At 45.0% G+C, this 14,372-nt stretch overlaps 1 protein-coding gene across 1 annotated transcript in view; it reads right to left on the reverse strand.

The window, feature by feature from the left end:
• Window positions 1-943: 943 nt before the first annotated feature.
• The window catches only part of SLC7A14 (solute carrier family 7 member 14), a gene marked incomplete at both ends in the record, with an annotated part of 49,618 nt that continues 36,189 nt past the window's right edge, over window positions 944-14,372 (reverse strand). The window contains 2 exons of the mRNA XM_080826897.1: window positions 944-1,266; window positions 12,908-13,785. Coding sequence (XP_080683023.1) covers window positions 944-1,266; window positions 12,908-13,785 — 1,201 coding nt within the window. The remainder of the gene's footprint in view (window positions 1,267-12,907; window positions 13,786-14,372) is intronic.

A 14,372-nucleotide genomic window follows, 5' to 3' on the forward strand; every position in this document is an offset into this window, starting at 1 on the left:
ATTTGCAATGTGATCTCAGCGGCTGGGTCACTTCTCCTTGTAAAGATTTTTATCCGATTAGAAAACAAACGGCCTACTTCTTCAAGGCATATTAATGCCATGAAATCATGCTCCGACTTTGCCCCCTTTCATTATATCAGCAGGATCCGAGAGGCTGGTAAAAGAAAAGGTATGACAGAGAGTTAATTTCTGCCAGTGCCCTCTGGCCTTCACCACAAGAGATGGTTAGCTGATTTTTTTTTCTTCTTTTTTTTTTCTGGGCATTCAAGTAGCGCTTTGATGGTGCTTCTTACCAAATTGTTGGGTCTGCAAGGCTGCCTTAGGGTAGCTCTCAGACCTCTGGGGGAAATGGTCTCAGAGTCCCTAAACTTTGCTGGATTCTAAAGTGAGAGTTTGGAGATTGGGAGAACCTTGGTGAATAAAAAGAAGCCTGTGTCTTCTCCATGAATTTGTTTTGTGAGATTTCAGACCCAGCGTTGCTTGCTGAGGAAGTGCCCACGTCCACCTGCCACACCCACACCCACCTGCTTTGGCACATCTCCAGGAGGAGCTGCAGCCTCAGGGCGGTCCCCAAAGTGAGCCCCTTGCTTCTGGGGTCTCCATAAGAAGCAAAAAGATTCAACCAGCAAAGCAAAGGCCTAGGAAACACTTGCCGCCATCAGCTCTGATGGTCACACCTAAGACAGAATTTCTTGCAGCCTCTGGTTTAGCTTTTTTTTTTTTTTTTAAACAAGGGTATCAGTGATGAAACCCAGGTTAAACTCTTCGACAGAACTATCCAGAAGAGCAAAACTAGCAAATGACAGGCTATGACTGGGGACTGACTCTGGGGAAGGCTGGATTTTTGAAATGGGAGCCAAAAATGTTTTCATCCTCTAGCCCACGGTTTAAGTTACTGAAAAGGAATCACCACCGTTTCTACACGTTTCTTGTGTGTTTACTCCTACTCTGGAGAATAATCTAACTCATCATTTGCAATCAGGGCCTCTGAGTTCTGTTTGTGTTTGCTTTTGCTCTTCGCTTTGCTACTTGTCCGGGTGTTGGCCTTGGCATCTGACATCTGCTGGTAATAGAAGCCTTTGTCTTCCGCCGGCCCGCCCCAGTTCTCCTGGCTCTCGCCTTCCGTGGCATAGGAGAAGCCCTCCTCCACCGAGAAAGGGTCGTCCACGTCGTAGCGCTGGTACGTGCTCTGGTGCAGGGCTTCTTCGCGCGCGCTGATTTCCAGGGTGCTGTTCCAGATGCCGTACCCGAAGTAAATGAGCATACCTGCAGGGAGGGAGAGGCACAGGCCCGTAAGCAGTTGCTCTGGGGATCCACGGGACCAGCGGGGAGGTGCTCAGTGGTGAAAGCGGAGTCCGCGGTGGATGTGTTTTCTTTGGTCTACATCGTGTCTGGAAAAGACTCGAGCTAAGTGTCATTTAAAAACTGGGCTGTCTGGCATTAAGCAACCCGTATTTACAGCTTCCCCTAAAAACGTCAGAGGGTCTCACGACCCTACTCCCACATTCCTATATGGCGGCTGTGGCGGGAGGTGAGCGCTAGCTGCCTCTTTAGACAGAATGTGGACTCTCTAGTCTCCTCTGTCCCCACCTCCTTGTATCACTACACTCATGCAGGTGCCAACTAGGAATTTGCATTTTCCGCCCCTACTTAAATATTTGTGAATCACCCACACTGTCTCCCCAACCTTCTTGTAGCGTTTTACCCCACGGCCCCGTTAGGGACGCCACCTTTTATCTCCCCACCGAGCAAAGCACATATACTGCCCCATGGTTTACTTCGCCATTTTTCACTCACCAAAGGAGTACTGTATTATTGCCATTCAGAGCTGTTCGCTCTCAAAGGGTCTGCTGCCTGCCACTGTTAGGGCCCTTGGAACGCCTACTGTGTGATTATCTGCCCAGAGTTCTTCTATTTTGAGACTCTGCGGAAAACTGGCACTTAATCTTTGTTGAATGAATGAATGAATGAATGAGAACTTCTGACGAGCATGAAATTTCTCATGCAACCTCCTTAGCTGATGTCATTCCAAGCCAAGGGAAGAAACTTGTTTTCCTAGGCAATATGGAACATTAATTAGGGCTAATGTTTCATTTCTATTATAATTTTTCTGTAATTAAGTATAAAAATAGTTTGAGGGGCGCTTGGGTGGGGCAGTCCGTTAAGCATCCAGCTCTTGGTTTCCGCTCGTATGGTGATCTCAGGGTCCACTCAGCTCGGAGTCTGCTTGGGATTCTCTCTGATTCTCCCTCTGCCCCCCTGCTCATGCTCTCTTTCTCTCTCTCAAAATAAATAAATATTAAAAAATAGCTCGACAACCCCCATTTTCTATCTTGAAAAGCTCATGGAGGCTCAGAGTTTGAAATAGCTGAGAATCATAGCCTTGGGGGTCGGTCATAGAGCATGATGATTAAGAGTGTGAGCCCTGGGTTCAAATCCTGCCTCCATCACTATTATCCATGTAACTCTGGACAAGTTACTTGGCTTCTTTGTGCCTCATTTTCTCTTCATGATACTCACTGCACCTATGACATGGAGTTGCCATGAGGATGAAATGGATAAGCAGTGGCTTTCAACTCTGACTTCAGCTGGAGGGTCACCTGGGGAGTTTTTGAACCACCCTTAAACCCAAGCCTCACCTCTAGAGATTCTAATCTAATGGGTCTGCAGTGTGATTGAAGCATAGGTATGGTTTTTTTTTTTCCCTCTTCATTATATCTTTTATTTTTAAAATTAACATATAATGTATTATTTGTTCCAGGGGTACAGGTCTGTGAATCATCAGTCTTACACAGTTCACAGCACTCACCATAGCACATACCCTCCCCAATGTCCGTCACCCAGCAACCCTATCCCTACCCCCCCCAAGCCTCCAGCAGCCCTCAGTTTGTTTCCTGGGATTAGGAGTCTCTTATGGTTTGTCTCCCTCCTGATCCCATCATGTTTCATTTTTTCCCTCCCTACCCCCCAAATTCTTCATATCAGTGAGATCATATGGTAATTGTCTTTCTCTGATTGACTTATTTCGCTTAGCATGGGTATGTTTTAAATCTTCACAGGTGAGTCCAATGGGCAGCCAAGACTGGGACTCCCTCAGACCAGGAGCATAAAGCTCCTGAGACACGTACTCTGTTGCCTACACTGGCCATATTAGAGCTTGGCCACTGGATGCCACTCAGTTACACAACTCCCTTCCAAACCCCAGAACCCCTCTTCTGAGTGACACTCATCCCTTTGACTTTGCTGACCCTGCACGCATCTGCACAGCTGTTTGCTCAGAACCACAAGGTCACATTCTGTTCTGTTTCCCTCTTCGGTGCCTGAGAAATCCTGCTCCTTTTGAATTTGAAGTGGGTCTTTTTCAACTTGGATTTCTCCCTCTCTGTTTCAAATGACTTTCTCCTCACCCCCTGCTCCATCCCCCAGTGAAATCAACTTTCCAGGAGCCAAAGTAAGCCGAGATTTATAGTCCTAATTGGTAATAAATCCTAGAGCTAATCATTTGCAGATGTAGCTACTCTCAAATAGCGACTTCATTTTTCTCAACACGGATCTTTACTCTTTCTTGTGTGTGTGTGTGTGTGGATGGGCGGGGGGGAGTAACCATGGAGGATAGTTATTACCCTTGTGTAGGACAAGGCATCAAGTTAAAGTCCCTTCTAAAAGTGAGAGTATGTTCCTGGTTGGAGAATGCCTCTGTTGGAAGCATGTTTGAGACGTGAGAATAAATTTCAGGAGACCAGGTGGGATCAACAGGCACACAGCTCTTTTTGCCCATTTTTGCTGTTTTGCTATCTTTTCCCATAGGCATTGAGGCAGGGGTCGAATCCTGCCTCCGATTCCTGCTTTGTCTCTAATATATCAATTCTTTCCATCTGATCCCCTTCTCAGACCCTATTTATAAGTGAGGTATTTCCCTACTGAACTTAATACCATTTCTTTTCTTTCGCCTTTGCCTCTATGCTCTCTGCTCTGCCATCACACAGGTTGTCATTCCAGATGGTCTGACATCTATTCTGACAGATCTTCCCCTGCCCCCACCAGGTGTGGTGGTGTCAGGTAGACTGATCTATGGAAATTTCTCTAAGAGCCTCATAGAATCCTAGATATTTAGAGCTGGAAAGAATCTCTAGATCTGTTTGAGTACCTTCATTCTACAAAAAAAGAAACAGGCTGAGGGCTGAAACAGCATTTGCATGGAGAGAGAAGAGTCTTGCAAGCCCAGTCCTTCACACCTGCCCTCCGCAGGCCGGCTTACAGACAATGCTTATCACAGTATGCACTGAGTAAGAGGTTATGTCTACATTCGCTCTTTGTTCTTTGGGAATGATGGCGTCCGGAGGAACATGTGTGCTCCTGAATGCACGGACTATGATTACTTTGAAAAAGCAACCCATGGAAATCTGTTGTGTAAGTATTTATGGGCCTTTTAATGTTTGCTCTGAGCCTCCTATAATTTCAAAGGTGTTATTTTGTCTTTAAAAATATATTTCGGGGCACCTGGGGGGCGCAGTTGGCTGAGCATCTGACTCTTTGGTTTCCGCTCAGGTCATGATCTCAGGGTCGGGATGGAGCCCGGCTTCGGGTTCTGTGCTCAGTGGGGAGTCTGCCTGAGACTCTCTCTCCCTCTGCCTCTCTCCACTATCTCAAATAAATAAATTAAAAAATATATATATATATTTCAAACACGGGTGCTCTGAACCAAGAAGTGACTGTGTGCACGCAGCCCGATGGAAGCCACTCAGCCAACGGTCAGCCCGGGCAAAGGACTGGCATTCTGCCTGATGCTTCTTGCTGGCCCTCGAGTAAGTTCAAGGAAAGTGGTGTAAGGCACCAAGGATTGGAGAAAAGGAAAAATGGAGGGGCACAAAGCAGCAGAGGGGATCAAATGAAGTGAGGGAGAGAGGGTGGAAGGGAGGTAGAGAGAGCGAGGAGACAAGCATGGACGGACCATCTGTCACACATAAACAAAGGCTTTGTGTCGGAGGAGTAAACAGAGCTGCTAAAAGCCTCCTGTGTAGCAGCAGGGTGTTTTGTTTCTGCTCCTTTTTTTTTTTCTTTCTTCAGTTGGCTTAAAAAACTAAGCATGAGGTAGTTTCTGAAAAATCTGTGGGGATTCTGGGAATTCTGAATCATCTAAACCAAACTTCACACAACACTTCTGGGTGCCGAGGTCCTCATGATGCGTGATTTATGTCGTATCTTTCTCCCAAGGAGTTCAAAACATTATACATGTTATCTTGTTTAGATTCCTCCCAGCCTGTTTGGGAATGTGCATGTGAGTGTGAGTGTGAGAGTGTGTGAGTGTGTGTGTGAGTGTGAGTGTGTGTGTGGGGGCAGGGAGTGGGAAGGTTAGGATTATGTACGTCTCAGAGATAGGAAACAGGGGCATAGGACAAAATAAGATTTTTCCACAGCAACATGGTTGTGTTGGGACTGTGAGTCCTTAGGGGCTCCCCAGGTCCCCATCCAGGGTGTATCTCACCTACCAGGAGTGGCTAGGGGGGATAGACTGATTGAAAACAATTTTGCTTGGCTTTTTAGTTTGAAGAATTCCAAACGTGTACCAAAGTGGAGAGAGTAGTATAAAGAACCTGGTGTACTCATAACTTGCTCCCTCTGGACACCTGAGCCCTTGTTTTTAGATCATTTGGAAACAAATCCTTTCCATCCTGTGCTTCGTCTGTAAATAATTAAGTATGTATCCTTAAAATAGACTTAAAAAAACTTAACTTAGTATCATTGTCACATCTAAAAACTGATAATTCCTTAGTATCTTCTGATATCCAGAATTATTGAAATTTCCCTGAATTATTAAGTACATGGGGAAAAATTCTTCACTTTATGAGACTATAGGCTCACTCCACCGACGCTATTACTTCTTCATATAGTTTTTGGGCACTGTTATTTGTCACTGGGACTGGCATCATGTTCTTTCATAAACCCTTACAGATGGCAAAGTTTTACTTTTCAGAGGATTTGCTTTCCGCATAAGCAGAAGTCCTTTGGAACCAAGCCTCAAGAATGAGAAGGCTAATTGATATTTGCATATTTAATCCTGCTGTTCCTCAAAAACTCAGCTCCATTGCTTTGTAGTTATACATCTTCTAGCTCTAATACGTGAGAGATAGATGTGGTGTTAAAAATCAGAAGGGAATTAGCTTTTGTGTTACAGGGGTCTTGGAGACCCTCCGCTGGGCTGGAGTTATTTTTTTGAGTTGTTGAGTTAGGGAGAGCAGAGACGTAGGGCACCCACTAGTTAGCAGTAGGCACAGAAGGGTTTCAGTATTTGAAAAACAGACATGGTTGTTCTCCAGGCACACGGGCAGAATGCCAGGCCTGCTCCGAGTTAATGGCAAAGAGTCTAGTGAAAGGCTGTTTGCAGTGAAGGGAAATATCTGAAAGGAGGCCTTGGCTTTTCTTCCAGACAGATATTCCCTGGTGGAGAATGTGCCCAAGAGAGACTCAGGCTAGACAAGATGAAGAATCAGCCTTTGGCAATTTAATGGGCTTTCTTTATGTGGCAGAACACTCTGTGATCGTAAAACCCTTTGTAAAAAAGTCCTTTCTCATCGATCATCCCAGAGAGGTTAAGACCTGTTTAATAAATCAGTGACTGAAATGGTGCTGGAACTTCTATCTCCTGAGTCTAAACTGATGGCTCTTCCCAACCCACCCCGGCACCTCCAGGAAGGGTTAGAAATGCCAGGTTTGCTTTCAGATGCTGGGACCCCTGAGCATCAGGGGCAACACACCCATTTACTCTGCTTGCGTGGATCCACCTGGGCAAATGAAGTAAATGACCCCAAACCTACAAGTGAGAGGGTTGGGAGGAGGGAGGAGGTATCTCTGGATCATATGGGGGAACACCTTGAACAAAAGCTCAGCTCTGCACAGAGCCCGGGTGACCTGGAGATGGACGGTAACAGCAGATTTCTGACCCCACTGGCCCGAACTCTGGCTGAGGAGCAGCTGCCGGATCTCCAGAGTCCCCTGGGAGCTTCCTGTCCTCTGTAGGCAATCACAGGCTCGGTGGCCGGAGGAGGAGGGCCACCTGACCTCAGGCTGGGTGGAGAGGCCTCTTCCTGGGGCTCACTTTCCAGCAGGAAGCCCTGCCCGCTGCAGATAACTGAGGCACTTTGTTATGCGCAGAGCGTTTTTTATTTTTACTACCCCGGGATCAGCTTTCCAAAACAGACATTTGCCAGTGCAGAAAGGAAGACTGTATGGTAATGAGAAGATGTCCTCCCCACCCGCTGTATTCCCTACCAACTCCCACTTTGCTGGTTAGTTTTTAAAATACCGCCACAAGCCCTGTTGATTAGAATAACAATAAGGTTTGTTTAGTTTGGTGTGGCCAGGAGGGGCAGGCTCGGATTGAATGGGGGCTTGGGGGGCACTGGAGATTCTCTCTCCCTGGCTCTGCCACAGATCAAATATAAAGTCACATGACTTTATGCCTCAGTCTCCCATCCGCAAAAATGGAACTGGGGACCCTTTTTTTAAATTTGAGGGGCTAGAATGGCCAGGACACAGAATACAAGCTTGTAAAGGAATATTTTAAAAAACCCAGAAATCCAAGCCAGCAAATCTGCTTCTAACTCCACAGAAATCCCGGGAGAATGTGTCCATGTGTCCACCAAAAACCATGTACAAGAATGTTCACAGCAGCTCCATTTGTAAGAGCCCCAGACTGGAAGCCAGCTAAATGTCCATGAGCATGAGAACGGTGTATTATTCTCACGGGGGAAGACTTGCCCGGCAAGGAGAATAAACAACTTAACCACAAGCAACAGCGTGGATGAATCTTACAAATGTGATGTTGAGGGAAAGATGCCCAGGGCTCACAGTATCATGGCTCTGTGTCCCAGGCACGCTGCACACACCTGCTCCAGGACCTTTGTCTCTGCCATGGCCCCCTCTCCCTTCATTCTTTTGTCTCAAAGGAGAGCCACCCCTGCAGCTGCCGCTGGGCATAGAGCCATGGGATCCCCAGGCCCCCTCCTCCATGCACAGCCCCTGTCCAGCACGCAGCCGTGACTGTAGCGGGATCCCCTCCACCCTCCCAGTTGCACTGGCTATGTTACCGTCCTCATCCTGGCCTCATGACTTTTTTTTTCCCCCTTTGAGCATCATTTATTTGGTGAAGTTGCCAATTGTTTTCTCCTCTGCCTACAGAGAGAATTTCAAGCTTATTTATGGGACATATCCTCAGGAGTTGATTTATCTTGATGCCCTCTGCCCCCAGTTCACCGCCCCCTTCTTTCCTCCTCTTCCCTTCATGACAACGGCTGCTTTGAGTCCATTTCCAAAAGGATTTTCAAATGATAGGAAAGGTAAAGACCATAGGTGTGTCTTCTCTTTGGAAATTATGTCTTAGTACAGGATTTATGAGGTTCATTGCCAAATCACTGTCTGTTCTCTAAATCTATAGACAAGAATTTGCTTTCTCAGAGGGGCTGAAAAAATGCAGGCAAGAACTTGGCAGTCCTTGGCGGGAGGGGGCCCCCATGAGCTGGTCTACCAGATGGTTACTTTCTAACAAAGTCCCACAGGGAACCGTAGAGCTGGAAAGTGCCACTGAGTAGTGTCATCACTGGTCACTGCTAGCTTCAGATTCCCTGAGACTCTGCCCAACCCCTTGCGGTGTTCTTTTACAAAACCACATCAGCTAAGAGGAAGGGAAAACTCAGGCTTCTCTGTGCTCGTTTTGTTGGGATTATCAAACATTTGCTACGTGTGTTATTCCTCTTGTCTGAAGGAAAAGAAACAAGTGCTGAGTAATCTTGTTGGGACTTGTGCCTTATTTTACTCTATGAGTCGTGCTCATCTGAAGGTCAAAAGCTTAGCAAAACATTGTTAGAAAAATGTTGTAATTAAGATTCATTTAGAGAAGACTGGTTAAAAAAAAATGTGCCCAAGAAGATTATCAAGTTATGACTCAGCTCAACCATGTAAATCTTTTTAAAAAGTAGCTGCTGTTTCATAAGAAGTTCCATTTAAAAATATCTCTTCTGTTCTCCCCAGGAAAGTTATACTATGAATAGAGAAATTAGGAAGAAAAATCTGACATCTTGGAGACTCACAAGTTTAGAGGTGGAATCTTTGTTCTATGAGAGCACTGAAAATTTTATAAGCCAATATGGGGTTGTGGGATAGATATATTTTATATGGGCAAAAATTTGTTTTTGGAAAACAGGGAGGTTTTGTAATTAAATTATCTACCCTGCTTACTAATTATCTTCTTATTTTTCTCTCTAGGTCAATGGTTCTCACATTTGAGCATACATCAGAATACTCTGTAAGGTTTGTTAAAACCTAAATTGCTCTCAGAGATTCTGACTTGGTAGGTCTGGGGTGGAGTTCAAAATCTCATTTCTAACTAGTTCCCATGTAATACTGATGCTGTTGGTTGGGGACCCAACTTTGAGAAGCACTGTTCTAGATCATTTTAAACCTGACTGCTCATGATTACCTGGGGAGCCTTAAAAAATGCCCAGTTCTTGGCCACACCAGACTCATTTAATCAGACAATTTCTGAGGGGGGGATCCTGGGCACAGAATATTTCAGCAGTCAGGCGATTCTGCTGTGTAGTTGAGATTGATAATTTTTGTTTTAGGCAAAGCTTACTTATGTACCAGTCTTCAAAGACCATGATGCTAAGGAAATTAGTGGCTAGCAGCTGGGTGCTTGTTGAGCTGTGAGCTCCTGTGCCCTCTGGGCAGCCCCACGCTACAGGGTGACTTCCTCCCATGTCAGGGAGTATCCGTTTCTGGAACAGGTTTGAAGTTTATGCTATCAGCAAGATTGCAAAAGGCTCTCTGGGAGTTTTCTTCTGTCTGATAACTGGGAGGGCAACCTGAGTCAGAACAGGTTCATGCTGTACTTTGGCATGTGATAGCTAGTCTGGAGGACAATGGAGCATTTTAGATTTTAAAAAGAAGGGCAGGAGAGAAATAATCCGTATGACTTTCCCCAATATATTCTTTTAAAATTTTAATTAATTAATTTTTTTTAGGAGGGGAGAGGCAGGGAGGGGCAGAGGGAGTGGGAGAGAGAGAGACTCCAAGCAGATTCCACACCCAGCATGGAGCCCGCTGCAGGGCTTGACCTCACAACCCTGAGATCACAACCCTGAGACTAGCTGAAATCAAGAGTCGGATGCTTAACCAACTGAGCCACCCAGGCACCCCTTTTCTAATCTAAGCCTAAAAGAGCAACCAGATCAAGACTAGTGAATTATTTGCATTTTTACAGATGAGTAAACTGAAACGCAAAGGAGCTAAGTGAACTTCCCAAGGTCACAAGACACAGAGGTGGCAGAGCTGTGATTTGAACCTGGGTGGTTTGATTCCAAAGGCAAGGATCCCACCACCTTACCACTTTTGCAAAATGCCTCTGGTGCTCCAGAAACCACAGATACAATGCAGAACTGGTAATGTAATTTGTGGGCCCCACTGCAAAATGAAATCATAGAGCCTCTTGTGAAAAAGTTGTTAAGAAGAAAAAAAGTTGGTAAGAATTCAAGGAAGCAGCAGCAGCAGAGCATTAGACCAAATGTGGGGCCCTGTGTGCCGAGGTTGTGCACTTGCGGAGTCAGCCCTGATGTTAGACGTTAATCTGCAGGAACTACATATCAAACTTTCTGCTCCAATAAAGAGGATGCTCAGGGGCACTGTGGTGGGGCGGTACCAGGTGCAGAGCTGAGCGTAGAGACATTGGGTTTTAGTAATAGCCCTGTGAAGAGCTTCCCATTATTCCTGTTGACCTTGAGCATGTTATTTAACTTTTTGGAAGTTTAGTTTTGTCATCTGTAAAACTGAGAAACGGAGAAGTGGGGAGGGATAGATGATGTTGGTGTTTCTCCAGCTTCCATTATTTCTACACCACGTACTTAGTATAGTGGCTGTGGTCACGATCCCTGGACCCACACCACCTGACTGCTAATTTTGGCTTTACCAAATTCTAGCTATGCGACCTCAGTCAAATGTCTCAGCTTCCTCATCTGTAAAATGAAGGTCATTTTGAGGGTTACATACGTTAGTGTGAGGAAAGTCCTTGCATAATGGCTGGTATGTGCTAAGGGCTATATTAAGTGTTAATTATTACTATGAATCATGGCACCTGTACTAGTACTGATTTTTTTTCTTCAATTTGACTCATTTTAACTTTAAAAATAATTACCAGATTCATGTGAGCAAATATATTTTTCTAGTATGTGTGAAAATTATAATAACTATGTAATATTTTTAAAAACTCAAAAAAATTCACTCCTAGACTCTCTAAAATCAGCCCAAATATTACCAATAGATTGGTCACCACCCTGTGGGGAACATTGTACTAGACAGTGAAGGTCCCTTCCAGCTTTAACACTCTAGGAATGAATGCCTTGTCTTCATGTCTATGCCTTCAGTCATTTGACAAATACATGAGTGAAACATTTCTCCCTTCTTCAGTCAAATCTTTCCATTGGTCAGCTACATGTTCCAAGAGAAATATGTTTAAGTGGAGAAGAGAAACTGAATAAATCACGTGAGTTGTTAAAACCCCGACGAGTTAGTGGGGTTCTCTCAAGAACTCCTCTGAAAGCCTAACAAAGGATGAGACCTAGAGTGGTGAAAAACTGGGCCAGGATGCTTACAAGAAGACACAGGCCTGTCTTCAGCAGTGAGGAATCTGCTGGAAGACCAAAGCCCTGTCCTCTGAGCACTGTTTCTCCCCTACTTCCCTCTATGTACATCTTATCTTCCAGGCTTACAGTTTAAATCCCCCCTCTTCATGCTTCTTTCCAGCTATTCCGTTTTTTTTCTCATCGAAACAGGAGTGAGAGAGGAGTATTTATTAAGCACATGCTGTGTTCCAGGCACAGAGGACGAAGTGCTGAACACCCATATTCCTGACTTCAAGGGGAGGTTGGGACTTCAGGGCTACCAATCTGTGTAGGGAACTTCAAGAGGGTGACTAAGGAACTTTAAAGTTAGACTTCACTTAAACCTCCCTCTCAACTTATTGCACCAATCCCCAGCCATCTCACGAACACCAGTGCTTGTTGGGTGTGAGAAACATGTGATCATATAAATCGACCACAAAGGGAAATTAAAAATCTTGGGAAAGCTGCAGGACTTTTCGAAGGCAATAAATGTGAATTTGGAGAGAGCATTTCTGATTTACACCCAAAGTTGTGGACAGTTGAGGAGCTGGCAGAGTTACGTCAGTTACCAACAGGAGAAGAGAAAATCAGTAAGACCGATGGCATGATAGGTGCTTCCCAAGAGAATGACTAGAATATCGAAGGATGAAGAAAGAATCTTGGGAAAAAATGAAAAAGTCTTAAATATTTTATAAAAGTCAATACGAAGTGGGGATGTGAAATGGTATAATTTAGTCAGCAATATTATGCCAAAAAATCCACACTTAATTCATACTTTGCTTGTTAAAGAAATTAGGGCATGATTGGTATTTTAATTTAATTTTGTCAAATGTAAGAAAAATGCTTTTTTAAACTTTAGTTTCATAATTTTTAGTTTCCATGGTAGAATTCCAGTTGAACATTTCTACTCTCACTTTTACTGTGCTATTTTTGTCCCTTTATTATGTGGATTCATTTTAAGTGGACTTTTTATGGAATTCATTATCCATAAAAAGAATGTCCGGTAATGGTATTCAATGAAGTGATGAAAGTGATGGATTGATCAGCATCATTCTTCAGAACCAAAGACCAAGACCCTAATAGGCAGAAGGGGCATAACTGGCTTTACTGACTCTAATGCAGAAAGCAAGTGTCCGTAGAACCAGCCAGATTTCTCTTGCAATGGAGAAACCTAGTCCAGCTAGGAGGTAATTTTGGGATAAGCCTGTTCAAGGCCTCGAGAGGGAACTCTCAAGGCTCCAAAGGAAGTTGCTTACCCACAAAGCACCAGACTGCAAACCGGATCCATGTGATGGTAGAGAGCTTTAGCATGAGATAAATGTTCACCAGCATGGCAAAGGCAGGCACGAAGGGGAGGCAGGGGGCCATATAGGGCAGCTTTTTGGGGTTCTCTGGCTGCTGCAGGATCACGAACACCAGGGCGCTGATCAGCAGCACCATCAGAACAACCAGAAGGATGGCCCACCAGCTCTGCTCTGAGATGTAGTCGGAACCAAAGATGATGAAGGAGCAGAAGATGAACATGAGGATGAAGAGCAGCAGCACGCACATGGTCACCGTGTGCCCTGTAGCTGCTGTGGGCCGATCCATTTTGCCTGGAAGGCCCAGCCGGATCCTCATGGTGTAGTAACGGGGCCCAATCAGCTTCTTTAATTTGATGAGATAAATGTTTTCGGATTCATCAGCTTCTATGCCTGTGGTCATGTCCACAGTGCCATAGTTGGGATGGTTCACATTGTAGGTTGACTTATCGGATTTGCCTATGAGCATCTCGTTGTCTCCCAGAGATGGTAGGTTTTTGGCCCCACATGTGTTGGTGGCTGGGCCAGAAAACTCTTCCCCTTCACTCACAGGAGAACAAACTTCCTTGTCACAGTCAGCCAGGATGCCTTCCTTCTTCTTCGTGTGCTCCTGGGACAAGAACTTGACAAAACCGTCAATGTCACTCTCTGGTTGGTATCGAAGGAGCAAGACGCAGACAGAAACCAAGGTGTAGGCGAGGAGTGTGCCAATGGACATCATCTCTATTAGGTCTCTCAGGCTGACTAATAGTGAGAGGAGAGCTGCCAGGAACCCCGACACAATGCAGGCCACCACTGGCGTCTCTGTGTAGGAGCTCACGTGAGCCAGGAACCTGGAGGGAGGGGCAAGCAGAGGGTTAGCAGTGAGCTACAGATGGTGAACAGACTCTAACGTGGTTTAACCCCTCCTGGTCCTGCTCCTCCAATTTACTTCTGGATTCACTGGTTTCAATTCAGCTCCTATTCCTACCGTAGGATTTGGTTTTTGAAGTATAATTTTAAAAGAATTTACTTTAATGCCTTGGTTTTGAGGCAAACTTCTTTATTAAAGTTCCTACTTCATTATGTGGTGTGAAGGGTTGATTGAATTTAGGAAGTATGTCAGAAACCTGAACTGAAGTGCAAGCTTTCCTGGGAAGAAGTGATGGACAGAGAATTCACATACCTGCTTGGGGTTCCCTATGTTACCCATGTGGTCAGTCCACGGATCAGCAACATCAGTATCACCTTGGAGCTTATTAGAAATGCATATTTTCAGGTTTCACCAGAGACCTACTACATCAGAATCTCTGGGCATGGAGGCTAGCAAATTATACTTTAGAAAACCTCCAGAGGATTCTGATTTATGCCAGAACTTGAGAAGCACTGCTCTATAATGAAAGTGCAGGGGTTTAGTTGGCAAAACAGCACAATAATTCAG

The sequence above is a fragment of the Martes martes genome (assembly GCF_963455335.1).
Source record: "Martes martes genome assembly, chromosome: 1".
NCBI lineage: Eukaryota > Metazoa > Chordata > Mammalia > Carnivora > Mustelidae > Martes > Martes martes.